Below are 13,235 nucleotides of genomic sequence, written 5' to 3'. Positions count from 1 at the left end.
TTAATCCCCTCCTCCCCTCATTCTGTTGTTGATAGTGGCCCTTTCCCCACTTACCCTTTTCCGAGGGTTGCTGCGCGCAATCCCCAGCGCGCGGCATCCCTGGCGCCCGCCCGGGCGTTCCCACGACCCCACGCTCTGCGCGGGGTCATCAAAAGGCGCCCTTTGAAAGAGCGCCAGGAATACCTCGCGCTGAGGGGCGCGACAGCAGCAGCGTCGGGGCGGCTGCGCTGTCGCCGCCCCTCTCAGTGGGGAGTGCCGAGGGACCCCGCGCTACTCTCCTCGAGTAGCGCGGGGCTTAAGGTAAGTGGGGAAAGGGCCAATGTTGACCTACATCAGTGGATCTTTGCAAAGATTGCTAGAATACTGCATAAGTGTTATTATAATTATCAGTTTAGTTTAAAATTCATTACTCTTTGTCCCAGTTTCCACCTTAGTGAATTAATAAAATGTACTGTTGAAGGCTTCCACGACCAGACTCAACTGATTGTTGCGGGTTTTCTGGGCTGTGTGGCTGTGGTCTGGTAGATCTTGTTTCCCTCTGTGATACACCTCTGAAGATGCCAGCCACAGATGCAGGTGAAATGTTAGGAACAAGATCTACCAGACCACGGCCACACAGCCCAGAATACCCACAACAACTAATAAAAGGGAAGTCAAATCTTTGGACAAAAGAGGCTTTTGGCAATACTTTTCATTGAGGATTCCACCCCCCTCCAAAAAAAAATCATACTTTCTTTTTCAAATTGTACTTTGACACATTTTGTAAATTCTAAACTTTCTGAGATGGCCAAGAAATTGAGAGAGAGGTCTGCATAAATGACTATAAAATAATTGCTGTAACAACAAACGTGCAAGCAAGGAGACCTTCCCAAATACTAACAGGTACATAAAGAACCAAGGGAAAATGCTAAACTATATACAAAAATTATATAATAAATGTAAAAATTGTCAAAGCAGCAAAAATTAGAACATTATTTATAATTAGCATGCTTCTGTATTTTTATAAATGGACATGTTATCACCACCAGAAGTTTCCAACACATGAGAAAATGCACCAAGCACTAAGGCCAGCCATAATATTGCACACAGCCTCCAAAAACACACATCTTGCAGAAAGCTGTGGGATACACACAAATAAATAAATAAATAAATAAATAAATAAATAAATATCATGAGACACTTGTGGAAGCTTAGCTGTTGAAACATTGACTGCCATTTTAGAAAGCAATGGAATGGCTACAGTTACAAGCACTCTTACATTTATACTGGAAAGTAACCCTTGTGCTGAACTCTTAAGCACTTTGTAAACCAAGTTGATCAGAGGTCCATTATTTTTTATCTGTTTCAAACAAAAGTTTAATAAACACCTTGTTATAAAAAAGTTGACACCAGAAGCCAATGAGCAGCAAAACATTCAGGCAAAATATTTTAATAGTATTAATTTAAATAATGTGACTTGTCTTTCCTATAGTTTTGCCCTGCAGTCTCATAATAACTAAACCTATATCAAGTTGTTTACATACAGCGGTAGGGTTTTGCATGTGTGTGTTTATTTGCCCATCTATATGTTCACATAAGAAATAGCATCCTGACTTTATTGAATTGGTTGCAAATAGATTACATTTTTCTAATATTGGCTTCATTTGCATGGCATACTGTTATGAGTAGCTGAGCATGTGCGGGCAAACCTAAGGCCTGTACACAGGAAGACAGGATCTTCACCAATGGTAGATATCAGGTACCTTTGCCTGATAAAATATCAAGAGGTCAGAACAACCACCCACTATTTCACAGAGGACAGGAACTGTACTTCTAAGATCAACCCCCCACCCTGGCTCCAGCCATAAACACACAACACAAAGGATCCTTTCAGTGAGAAAAGAAATTAATCCTTTGCAGGGGGAAAAAGATCTCTAGAGAAGTAATTGGCCTTGAAGGACATGCATCCTGTAGCATATCATCCAGCTCCAAGATTTTCTACCCAGGATTTTTTCCAAGTTGGTTGCCTCCACAAAGAAAGGTACTTCAGATGGTAAATTATTTGTGGGTATGTTCTATTTCTGTGTATGTTCTCTCTACCTTTCTTGGTTTGTAGGGTTGTTGTTTTTTTGTATTTGAAGCATTTGAATACTGTTCTGCTGGAAGAATAAAGTATAAGGAAGCCTCAGAGGGACTGCTTGAATAGATGCTAGATGTGTTCTATGCAACATTTAATCTAAAATATTATCCACAACAACTACAAAATAAATGGCTTCCGAGATTATATATTCACCAGCAGCATAACTGCTAATATTAAAGCTATCTTTTTACTCCTCAAAGCACTGTATGCATGGTTTTTTATATAATACAGTCAAAGGCTTTGCAAAGCTGATATTGTACCACAGAATCAACATATCATGATTTATTTTATTATCCATTTGCATCCCAGCTTTCTTCCACCATGTAACCCAAGGCACATGTAGAAAAGTTGCCATCAGTTAATATAGGAATTATTGATCTGAATTAAATCATACTAAGTGGTTTTATTGTATTTATTGTTTTATGTGTATGTACACTGCCCTGACCCCTCCGAGGGTAGGGTGGTTTAGAAGTGGAATGAAATAAATAAATAAAAGATCCTAAGCAAGGTTACTAGTTTCCCATTGGAAACTAGTAACCCTCCTCCCACCCTCCTCCTCTGTTGCCAGACAGTGACTTAATTTCCTACCAACAGTAGAAAATTGATAAACACCAATGTGCATGCCATTGACATCAGAGGGAGCTAGGTGCCCTAAATTCTTGCAAATCCTGAGCATGCCCCCCCCCATGTCATGACATCACTTCAAGTTTTTGATGGATGTGATATCAGTTTGCCAGCACAATGCTGTCATGTCAGTTTCCACTTCCACAAACTTGCTGTCTGTGGCTTGACAACTCTATTCCTGAGTGTTCTTCCACCAGGTACGGATCCGGACAATGCCTTTGCTCTTGGGTAAGTGGGGAAAAACTCCATGAACAAATGTTTCATTGAGGGAATGGAGGGAATTATTCTGATTCCTTCTCCTTGATGCAGCCTCTACACCGCATCATATGCTACACTGAGAGTTCCCCAACCTTTGGAAGGGGCCTGCACTGGGAGATAGAAGGTGGTAAATATTTCTTTTGCAAATTCATTTTGTTTACAAAATCCAATTATACCTATACCAAAATCCAATTATCCAATTATACCTAAAGTTTTATCACTTGCTTTCACTATAGTTAAATTAATGCTTTTGTATTTTTCCATATTGCATAATAATTAGGAGTACATAAAACAATAATCAAATTCATTTAAAAGCATATTCCTCTTAGGTAACTACAATTTTCACCATATAAGGGTATTTCCATTTTCTAAAACATTTTCTAATTTGTTTGTGGTTTATTCTCAGTATAAAATCCCATAGGATCATTATTTTAGATTGCTGTAGTAGTTAGGCATGTTGTAAGCCACAATGCACAAACTGAATTATATATGAGATAACACATGGTACATCTAGTTTATGAAAAAACTGTAAGTTGTTTGTTGAAGAGTAAAATCATGGCCTCTTTATAATCAAAAGACAAATCACAAGAGCCTACTTGGAGAGCTATCTCCAAGATGGCAATATTTTCTATGATAATTCAAGGTCTGTTTGTCCTACAACAAAAACTGATTATTAGGCAGATAAGGAAACAACACCTATCCATTTCTTTTTCTACAAAAAAACAAAAACAAATAAAACCATCTCTTATTTTGTGTGAGCATTTTTCTTTGTGGATCAAGGTGGAGTCTACATTGCCAAGAAGTTAGAAAGCAGTAGACGGTACTGCTTTGAACAAAGATAGCTTCTGCATCAGCCATGTTCTCATATGCAGAACACTTGCTGTCTGCCATAATTAAAAGATTAGGAAAGAGCCATAGAACCATATACTCCTCTCCTAGATCCCCACATTGATGCACAAATTTCCCCTATCACTTTTAATCATAGATTGTCATTAGGTCTCTTCTGCAAGTTAACAGCAAGTTTGCAGGGTCCTGGTGGTAAAAACAGAAGAGCAGCCTTTCCCTGTGAGTTTTCCAGGCATGAACCCTTTGAGGCCATCCAAGAATCTGGATTAGAATGTCCTAGTCTTACTTCACTAACTCTGAACATTTTACCAAGCAAATGCAACTCCATGGTATGGAAAAGATGTCCAGTTCTGAGACATTCCCTCAATGAAATTCTGAACTGAAGTAGAGGCCCACTAATCACTGACAGTCATTTGACAGCCAAGACAGTCATTTTTCTCCATCATGACCACAGAATGTTAATTATGTTGAATCTTGACTCCCCCATACTAGGGTTGGTAAATGGGGAAAAAATTTGGCTCTGGTTCGGATTCGGGTGCAGTTCGGGTGTATGGGCTCAGATCTCCCCAGTTCCGAGCCTGCCAGGCTCGGATACACCCGAATTTGCAGTGACATCCGAGATTCTCAGATGTGTTTTTATTTTTTTGCTGTTTTTTCACGTTTTGGCCTGCAGGAGGCGCATTTTTAAAGGTAACAACATGAAAGTTTCAGGGTATCTTCTGAATACTGTCCTGATGATGTCCCCCAAGTCTGGTGCAGTTTGGTTCAGGGGACCCCAAGTTATGGACCCCCAAACAGGATGCCCCTATCCCCCATTGTTTCCAATGGGATCTAATAGAAGATAGGGGCTATCTTTGATGGTCCATAACTTGTGCCCCCCTGGACCAAACTGCACCAAACTTGGAGTACATCATCAGGACAGTTTTCAGAAGATACCCTGAAATTTCCATGCCAATACCTTTAAAAATGCGCCCCCTGCAGGCACCCCCAGAAATTTGCCCAAGATTCTGTGTTCTGCATTGAATTTTTTCAATTGCTTTCAATGGGGGAATTTCTGGAGGAGACTGCAGGGGGTGCATTTTTAAAGGTACCGACATGAAAATTTCAGGGTATCTTCTGAATACTGTCCTGATGATGTTCCCCATGTTTGGTGCAGTTTGGTTCAGGGAGGCCCAAGTTATGGACCCTCAAAGGATAGCCTGGGTCCCTTGAACCAAACTGCCCCAAACTTGGGGGGCATCATCAAGACAGTATTCAGAAGATACCCTGAAATTTTCATGCTGGTACCTTTAAAAATGTGCCTCCTGCAGTCACCTCCAGAAATTTTGTATGTTTCTCAGTTTTGTGTAGCTTTTTCCAATATTTTTAATTAAATGCATCCATGCAGTAAATGCAAAAGAGGTTTATTAAAGCTTTATCGTTTTGTGGGTTTTTTGGATAAAAATCTTCCCTACATGTGGATACCTAGCTCAGTATTAGATGTTGATAATGATGAGGAACAAGAAGATGAAGAAGATTCCTCTCCCCACACCAGACACCTTTGAGGTAGGCGGGGCTGAGAGGTGTGTGAGAGAACTGTGATTAGCCTAAAGTCACCCAGCAGGCTTCATCTGTGGGAGTGAGGAAACAAATCCAGTTCACCAGATATTAATCTGCTGCTCATGTGAAGGCACAGAGAACCAATTAGTCCACTGCTCTGAACCACTACAATGTGGTGGCTTTCACTCCATCCCCCCCCTTCCACACACACACACCCCACACACATATTACATCAGTCTTTCACTGCAAATGTCAATCTCTGGTTTTATTTATTTTAATGTTAGGGGAAAATATGTAAAAAGCACAGAAAATGTCAAAATAAGCTACAACAACATTCTGGATTCTGTGCTCAGTTTATAGTGTATATCTCATGCATTCCACAGTTAAAATTTATTTTAGCTGTGCAAAAAATAAACCAAAATTTACATGGTGGATAAGTGTAAAACAATGTAGAATACAACTGTACATCACTTGAAGTACTTAAATATGTTTTACCTTTAGATCTAGATATTCTAGGTCTTTCTTCAGCTGGATGTAGGTATCATCAGCCTACATATGAAATAAAAAATAATGGCATACTGTTATTAACAGGCAAATGCTACTAGATATTTTTTTTTGCAACAGCATTAAGATGATAAAGTAGCCATCTAGGAATAACTGAGTGTTCTTACTGATCACTGATATTTATGGCTAAATGAGAAATAAAGTGCAGCATTTCCACCTATCTATTTTATTCTGATCCCACTTCTCTCCAAGGAGCTCCCAATGAGTCTCCACATATATTTTATCCTCACAACAACCTTGTAAAGTTGGGTTAGGCTGAGAGAATGTATGACTGGACCAAGATCACCCAGTGAGCTTCAAGAATGAGTTGACATTTGAATTCTGGTTTCCTCATTGCTGCTCCAACACCTTACCACTTCATTTCACCACACTGGCTCACAAACTAATGGGCCAAAATATTTGATTATTTTAGTTTTTACTATTAATTTTCTTGACAATTAGGGAAGCTTTTAAGAGGTGACTGCCACCTTCGGCTCTATGAGCCAAATCTTTCAAACTAATGCAGAATGTTTTTTTTCAACTCCAAACTAATATTCCTTCCCGAGACTACTGTACCAGTCATGGAGCTGAACTATTAATTTTCCACTTCCACCCATCCACTCTATAAGAAGTTTTGTATATATCTAGTTATGGTTATACAAACTTTAATCATCATTAGCTTGTGTTGCAAACAATGACTATGATGAACACAACTGACACAATGCTGGGGTAATATTAGTACCCTTTACCAATTACTAATATATAGTTTAAAGGGGGAAACAGCACGATGTAGTAAAGCAAGCCTCTTCCACAATTAAGATGTTTACTTTTTCAGCCACAATAAATCTGCAAGCTTAGTTTCGAAACAATTTTATTTAATTAGGCAACATTCACAAAAATAAACATCAAAGCAAAATAATATCCAAGAAGCAGTTAATCCTTATGCAGCAGCATCCTGTTTCTTAAAATGCTTAGAACCTCCAGCACGTGCCAGAGCAATAACCATGGATGATTCAGGGATTGAAAAATACTGAAGAATGGGCAAGAAAGCACAGACTCAAGCATGGCACCAGTGAAGCACTTGCGGAGTCACAGAACGTCATATACAGCACAGATGAGCCAGTAAGCAGCTGACCTGATAGGTGGAATTAGTTGGCAAGTGCTGCAGTAATTGGGCGATTGTGTAATTTCGTATACTAGCCAACTTAGCCTGATGTCTCCTTAATCGAATGAGAAGCAATGTTAGCTCTTCAGGCTGCAGGTATTTGGACACATTGTAAAGAGGAAATTAGCAGTTTTCAGGGAGAGTCACTGTAGCTATATTCTTCACCTATGGTGCCCAGAAAATGTTTATTTGACACAATTAAGCAAATATTTCATAGTATTGTCTGAATGGAATACTATATTTAATGTCAGAACATATAAACATTGAAGCAGGGTCAACTTGTCTTCTGATTACAGCAAACAGTTCAGTTCATAATGGCTTCAGTAGATGCTGAAAGTTCAAGTTACTTTATTCCGTAAGCAAGACATAAAAACTTAATAACATCTGCTTTGGATTCAGATATCAGTAGATTCACCAAGATGCTGGTCATATAGAAGAGGAAGGAAACAGAAATGTTTATACGTACCGATTTCCCATGCAAACTTGGAGCACTTACAGTGTGGGTCATATATCCCATCGTAGGCATAGATCGTCTGTCTATGTGTGATGAATTCTACACAAATTGCAAAACAAAATTTTAAAAGTGTTTTCAAATAGGAAAGTTCTTAAACCCTCAATGCTTACAGTCCGTAATCATTGCTCTCATCCAATGTTTCTGCCAGTTTTCATTCTCTTTCCACGCAGAGGGATCTATTACATTTTCATCCTGCTCTTCCATCAAGGTGCTCAGAGTGGCATCCAAGGGCCCCTGTCCACTTACACCTTACATAGATTAGGTTGAAAGTCAACCAGTGAACTTCATGGCTGAGTCCCTACCACATGGGCTCTAATATGTTTCTAAAAGAGTATCTAAATTTGTCTACTGCTATGAAAACAACAAAGAATGTTCTGGAATCTTCAACTCAACACTTGATTTTCCAACTTCAATGGCTTACTCTTTAAAATGTTTGTCATAGTATTGTTAACAGTTTTGAAACATTATGGGGGTAGGATAAGGGCTCTAAATACAAATAAGTAAATGTGACTGGATGGTAAATGAATGAGTTTTCACTCAACTTTTCTGAATTATGAAGTAGTTGTGTGGATACAGTCCTTTATTCAGCTTGTAAAAAATAAGGCATCAGTGGCTTCCTCATCAGTGGCTACAAGGGTAATGGAGCCATATTACTGCACTAGGTCACTAGTTCAAGGAAATTTGGCTAAGTTTGCAACTTGCCATGTTCTAAATAGCATATAAACTGGCTTTGAAACTAAAGCTGTTATCTAATAATACAATCACATTGAAGAAACCACATGACCTAATTCCACTGTCTTGCATCCAACCATTCATGCACAGAAAGTGCAGGGGTTTTCCTGCATCCCCCTCTTTTCCTGCAGTCCCTTTTGATTCCATTGTGGTGTAGTAGTAAAGAGTCCTGAACTAGGATCCCTGGCTTAAAACCCCATCTCTGCCATTAAACTCACTGGGCAACCTTTGGCTAGTCACATACTATCATACTTGATAGGGTCATGGTGAGGAGAAAATTGGGAATGTAGAACCATGTATGCTGCTCTGAAAGTCTTGGAAGAATGAATGCGTAAAGCTGAGGTTCTGGAACTTGTGCAAGGGTTCTGGAGTAATGAAGGATAAGGAAGTGAAACTTCTTATTCCTCTCAGAGAAGCTTACTTTTGAAAGAGGAACAATTTCACACCTTTGTTCCACCTCACTCCAGCCCATGCAGCTGTTTCTCTGCATGGTTCCTGTGGTTCTGCAAATGATCTCTCCAGGAAAATCCCACATTCTGTGCACAAGTGGCTGGATAGGTTATTAAAATAAGATGATTAGTAAACCAGGAAATACATCTGTACAATTCACTCACTTTTATAGTATGATTTCGGATCTTCCTTGGTGATCCTACAAAAGGAATGTCAATCATTTGTCTCTCATCAGATGGTTTCACAGTAACCCTTTCTGCAGGAGTGTGTGGCCTCCTGAGTAGAAAGGTTTTAGGGGGTCCTGGTGGAGGTATATCAGAAGGAGATGGAGGAACAGAAACGGAACGTGGAATATCTAGTGAACTTCTTCCTTTACCATGATCTGTAAAGTCTGGAGAACCTAAATAAACAGGGGCAGTTGGACTGCCATGTTTAAACTGTTGCCTTTGTTGCCACTCATATAGTTGCCATACAGTACCATCTTTATTAGCTCTTCTCTCATCATGAGACATCTTCAGATGGCTAACTCGGTCTTGGGCATACTTGTAATCACTTGGCAAATTGCGATTTGGGGGAGGTGAGTTTCCTGAAGGCTGCCTGGTATTCTTTGGCAAGGTGTGATAATTTTCAGGAAAAGAAACAGAATGACTGGGAACTTGGCGAATCTGATCAGATGCAAGACTGTGTGAGAGAAAAATGTTTATTAGGAAATAAATTAACATATCATTATGAAACTCAGCCATTCAGAAAATTAAACAATTGCAGCATCTTACTATCTGCAATATCTTTTAAGGCTAAGAACAGTGGATAGTTCACAGAGCTGAAGATAATTAGAAATATAGATCTCCTTTCCTAACAAATACACACATTATAGTTTGACTTCTGGTGAACAGGTTTTTAATAAGGTTTCAAAAACCTTAGAAAGCTGTTTATCAGGGACAACAACTGTGCAAAAGAAATATGTGTGTGTGTGGTCCACAGAACCTGATGACTTTCTTAATTAATTTCTTATAGTTGCCCTGTGGTAACAGTCTTTATTTACTAGTTGTTGTGGAGTGCTTCAAAGTTCTGTTTTGTCACTCCTGCTCTTCAGTATTTATATGAGGCTGCCAAATGACATTGTCTGGAACAAGAAAAAAAAGCCTAGCTTTACATCTTTGTCTCCAGATGAATCCTTCTCAGTTCTAAAATATGAGGCCATGGCTAAATGGTTAAAACCTGTGAAGATCAATCCAGGCAAGATGAAGGAAATCCTGGGTCAAGAAAACTGATATTTTGGAGGGATAGGATTGGTTTATTTTGTATGAAGTGGAGCTGTTTTTGCAGAGAAGGTTAATAAATTGGGAGAGCTCATGGGCACAGCCTTGCTGTTTGAAAAGCCCTTCATTCATTCATTCATTCATTCATTCATTCATTCATTCATTCATTCATTCATTCATTCATTCATTCATTCATTCGATTTGGTAAACCGCCCTACCCCCGAAGGGCTCAGGGCGGTGTACAACAAACAACAACAAACATAATAAAACAAATCGAACAACCCCAATTTAAAATACAGAACTTTAAAACTATAGCAGCAGCATCTATCAATAAATAGTTAATAATTAATGTTAATAAAGGGCATCTGACACCACACCCCAGTGATCAAATCCTGGGAGTGGTCAAATTCTGGGAGGGGGCTGGCAGATGGTCAAATGCACAGCCAGTGGGCACACCAGAAACTGCTATTAGTGCAGAAGGTGACAGCCTGATTATTGTCAGAGGATAGCTCAGGGGTCTGCAACCTGTGGCTCTCCAGATGTTCATGGACTACAAATCCCATCAGCCCCTGCCAGCATGGCCAATTGAACATCTGGAGAGCCGCAGGTTGCAGACCCCTGGGCTAGCTGATGGGAACATATCTTGCCTATTCCAAAACAGTTGTGGTTGCAAACCCTCCCTCCAGTGGTGGGATCCAAAAATTTTAATAACAGTTTCCGATGGTGGTGGGATTCAAACAGTGGCGCCGCCGCACACATGTACCTCCAGTCTCTATTGGGCAGGGAGGTTGCTTTAGTAACCCCTTCTCGGCACTCAGAAAAAATTAGTAACCACTTCTAGAGAAGTGGTGCGAACTGGATGGATCCCACCTCTGCCTCCCTCCCTCCTTCGTTCAGTTCATTAGCCTTTAAAGCCTGTCATGACCCAGAACCCAGAACCTAAGAAGAGTCATGCTGGATCAAACCAAAGGCCCATTAAGTCTAGTATACTATTCATGCAGTGGTCAACCAGCTGCCTCTAGCAAGCCCACAAGCAGGGTGACTGCAATAGCACCTTCCCACCTAAGTTCCCTAGCAACTGATATAAAAGATATCTGAAGGGTTCCTCACTTGCACGTCAATTATAGTCTTCTAGTTGCCACTTGCTGGGTTTATACATGATTAACATTGCCTGATTGGCATCTATTGCAACTCAGTACTTTTCCACACAGTGGCTGTCACCTAAGGTTTCCTGAGGAGGTGCCACCATTGGACACATTTCAGGAAGGGTTGTAAGACTGTTTTAATTGTTTGGGTTTCCAATGTGTTTCAACTGCAGGTGTTTTCTGGGGGGAGGGATATTAGTGGGTTTTATTGTATTATGAATGGTTTTAATTTGGAATAGTAAGCTAGCTTAAGCTTCAGGAGAAAGGCAGGGCAAAAGTATTTTTCATTCACTGTTAAAGAAAAAACTGTTCCCTAACTGCAATCTCAGGTGCTAAAGCACATTTTCGTCTACACTTCTCTTAACAGTATCGGCCACCAGGTGGTAGAAACACTCTACAAATGCGATTCTCTTATCAAGAAGAAATTCTACATAGCATCTAAAAGGGGAAAAAAACCAACCTTCAGCACACATTAGACATACACTTATATAGCGATAAAGATTTTTTCTCTGTAAAATCAAAACACCCTTAATGGTGCAGTCAGGTAATTTTAGACTCTGGACTTGTCTTCTGTATGTCCCTGCCCCCTGATGATAAAGCATACTTCAAGTGCAAAGCTACAGACTGCTTCTGGACCTCCTCTGCTGAACCTGTGAGCAAGTGTCCTAGGCCTCTACCCCAAAGTCAAGCCCTGACAGTATCAATGAATGTCTTTCTCCTCAGGATTTAACAAAAGGTTATTAAGATGCTTCACTTTAGGTTCTATCCCAAGTGAAAGCATGTCATTTTACCACTGGGCTTCACAACAAGATGATTCCTGTAGCTCAGGCCCGACTAGCTAATTTAACAGGGAATCATGTCACCTAAACTATCTCACCTTTTGCACAACTAAGAAGCTATTGATTTAATGCCTCTAGTGACTCTTCTGGGCCTTCAGCCAAGTTAAGTCCCAAAGAAACAGTCTCACATTTTGAGTAAAAGGAAACAAGCACGAAGCTGTAATGCTTGGGGTCTGCACTGGATGTAAAATCATTTTTCATGGCTCTGAGCCAAGTGGATAGAGAAAGTTGGCTGCCATCTGCTGACCTCCATCATTACGATTCTCCGTTTGAGAAAATGCACTCTTCATGGAAGGGCAAGTAGCTGGTCATTTCCTCCCTGACCCCTACATGAAATTTTGGATGCATTCAGACTGAACCTTAAAGCAGTCCCCACTTCCCAAATGCCCAGCAAAGTATCCAATGAATCCCAACTCATTGTGGCTCCCAATGTCTGGTGGCTGGTAAAGCAGCTCTAGTTTAGTAAGGCTCCCCCCCCCCCCATATTGCATTACTTTCCATGGGGACTTGCATCCTATTCTTGAGAAAAGACACAGTGGGGATGTTTAATTGTGAATAATCATGCAAATGTAATTTCCATTTACACATTTACTATCTTTTAAAGGCCTGCAGTACTGAAGTCAAATGCATATTTCACAGCTGATATGTCATTCTGGGTTCACTTCTGCTTTCCCAAGCCAAGTAATACTCATTTTTTGAACAATTTTGATGCCTTAACCAAGAAGATTCAGCAGAGCCAAGCAGAAGATGATTAACCAAGTTATTTTTTCCCAAAATGTGACTTTTTAATTGACCATTTCAAATATTGTTTTATAAAATGTTATATACATTTTGAACAGGCTATCGGTCAGCATCAGACAACAAACGAGCAGGAGCTGTTAAGTGGGGCACAAAAGAAACTCCTCCAATATTTTCTTCAACATTTAAATCCAGTTTATTTACCAAGTAATAAAAAAGAATTTCTAATAATGTTTGAAAATACCTATTCTTTCAAAGGCAATATTAGAAATTCTATTCCATTAATAAAATGGATATGAAGAAACATTTCAAGGTTCCTTTTTGTTGCTTTATGTTTTTAAATATGAATTTTCAGCCAAGAACATGCATACCACTCAAAAAGGTTAAAACCAGAATCCACAGAGTACAAGCATAAGGTTGACAAATGAGCAGAAAGACTTTATTTCTGCTACCAAATCTCCTAG

At 39.7% G+C, this 13,235-nt stretch overlaps 1 protein-coding gene across 9 annotated transcripts in view; it reads right to left on the bottom strand.

Moving 5' to 3' along the window:
- The window catches only part of PLEKHA7 (pleckstrin homology domain containing A7), a 185,199-nt gene that overhangs the window by 39,303 nt on the left and 132,661 nt on the right, over positions 1 to 13,235 (bottom strand). For 5 of the 9 annotated variants that reach the window (XM_048485551.1, XM_048485543.1, XM_048485544.1 and 2 more), the window contains 5 exons: positions 8,955 to 9,471; positions 7,561 to 7,647; positions 7,065 to 7,184; positions 5,882 to 5,935; positions 1,259 to 1,339 (listed from right to left, as the gene is read on the bottom strand). In XM_048485551.1, the coding sequence (XP_048341508.1) occupies positions 1,259 to 1,339; positions 5,882 to 5,935; positions 7,065 to 7,184; positions 7,561 to 7,647; positions 8,955 to 9,471 (859 nt within the window). The remainder of the gene's footprint in view (positions 1 to 1,258; positions 1,340 to 5,881; positions 5,936 to 7,064; positions 7,185 to 7,560; positions 7,648 to 8,954; positions 9,472 to 13,235) is intronic. The other 4 variants (XM_048485549.1, XM_048485550.1, XM_048485545.1 and 1 more) reach the window with 3 other exon arrangements.

The sequence above is a fragment of the Sphaerodactylus townsendi genome, linkage group LG02 (genome assembly GCF_021028975.2).
Source record: "Sphaerodactylus townsendi isolate TG3544 linkage group LG02, MPM_Stown_v2.3, whole genome shotgun sequence".
Lineage (NCBI taxonomy): Eukaryota > Metazoa > Chordata > Lepidosauria > Squamata > Sphaerodactylidae > Sphaerodactylus > Sphaerodactylus townsendi.
The sequence above is the reverse complement of the archived record's forward strand: the minus strand, read 5'-3'. Positions and strand labels throughout refer to the sequence as shown.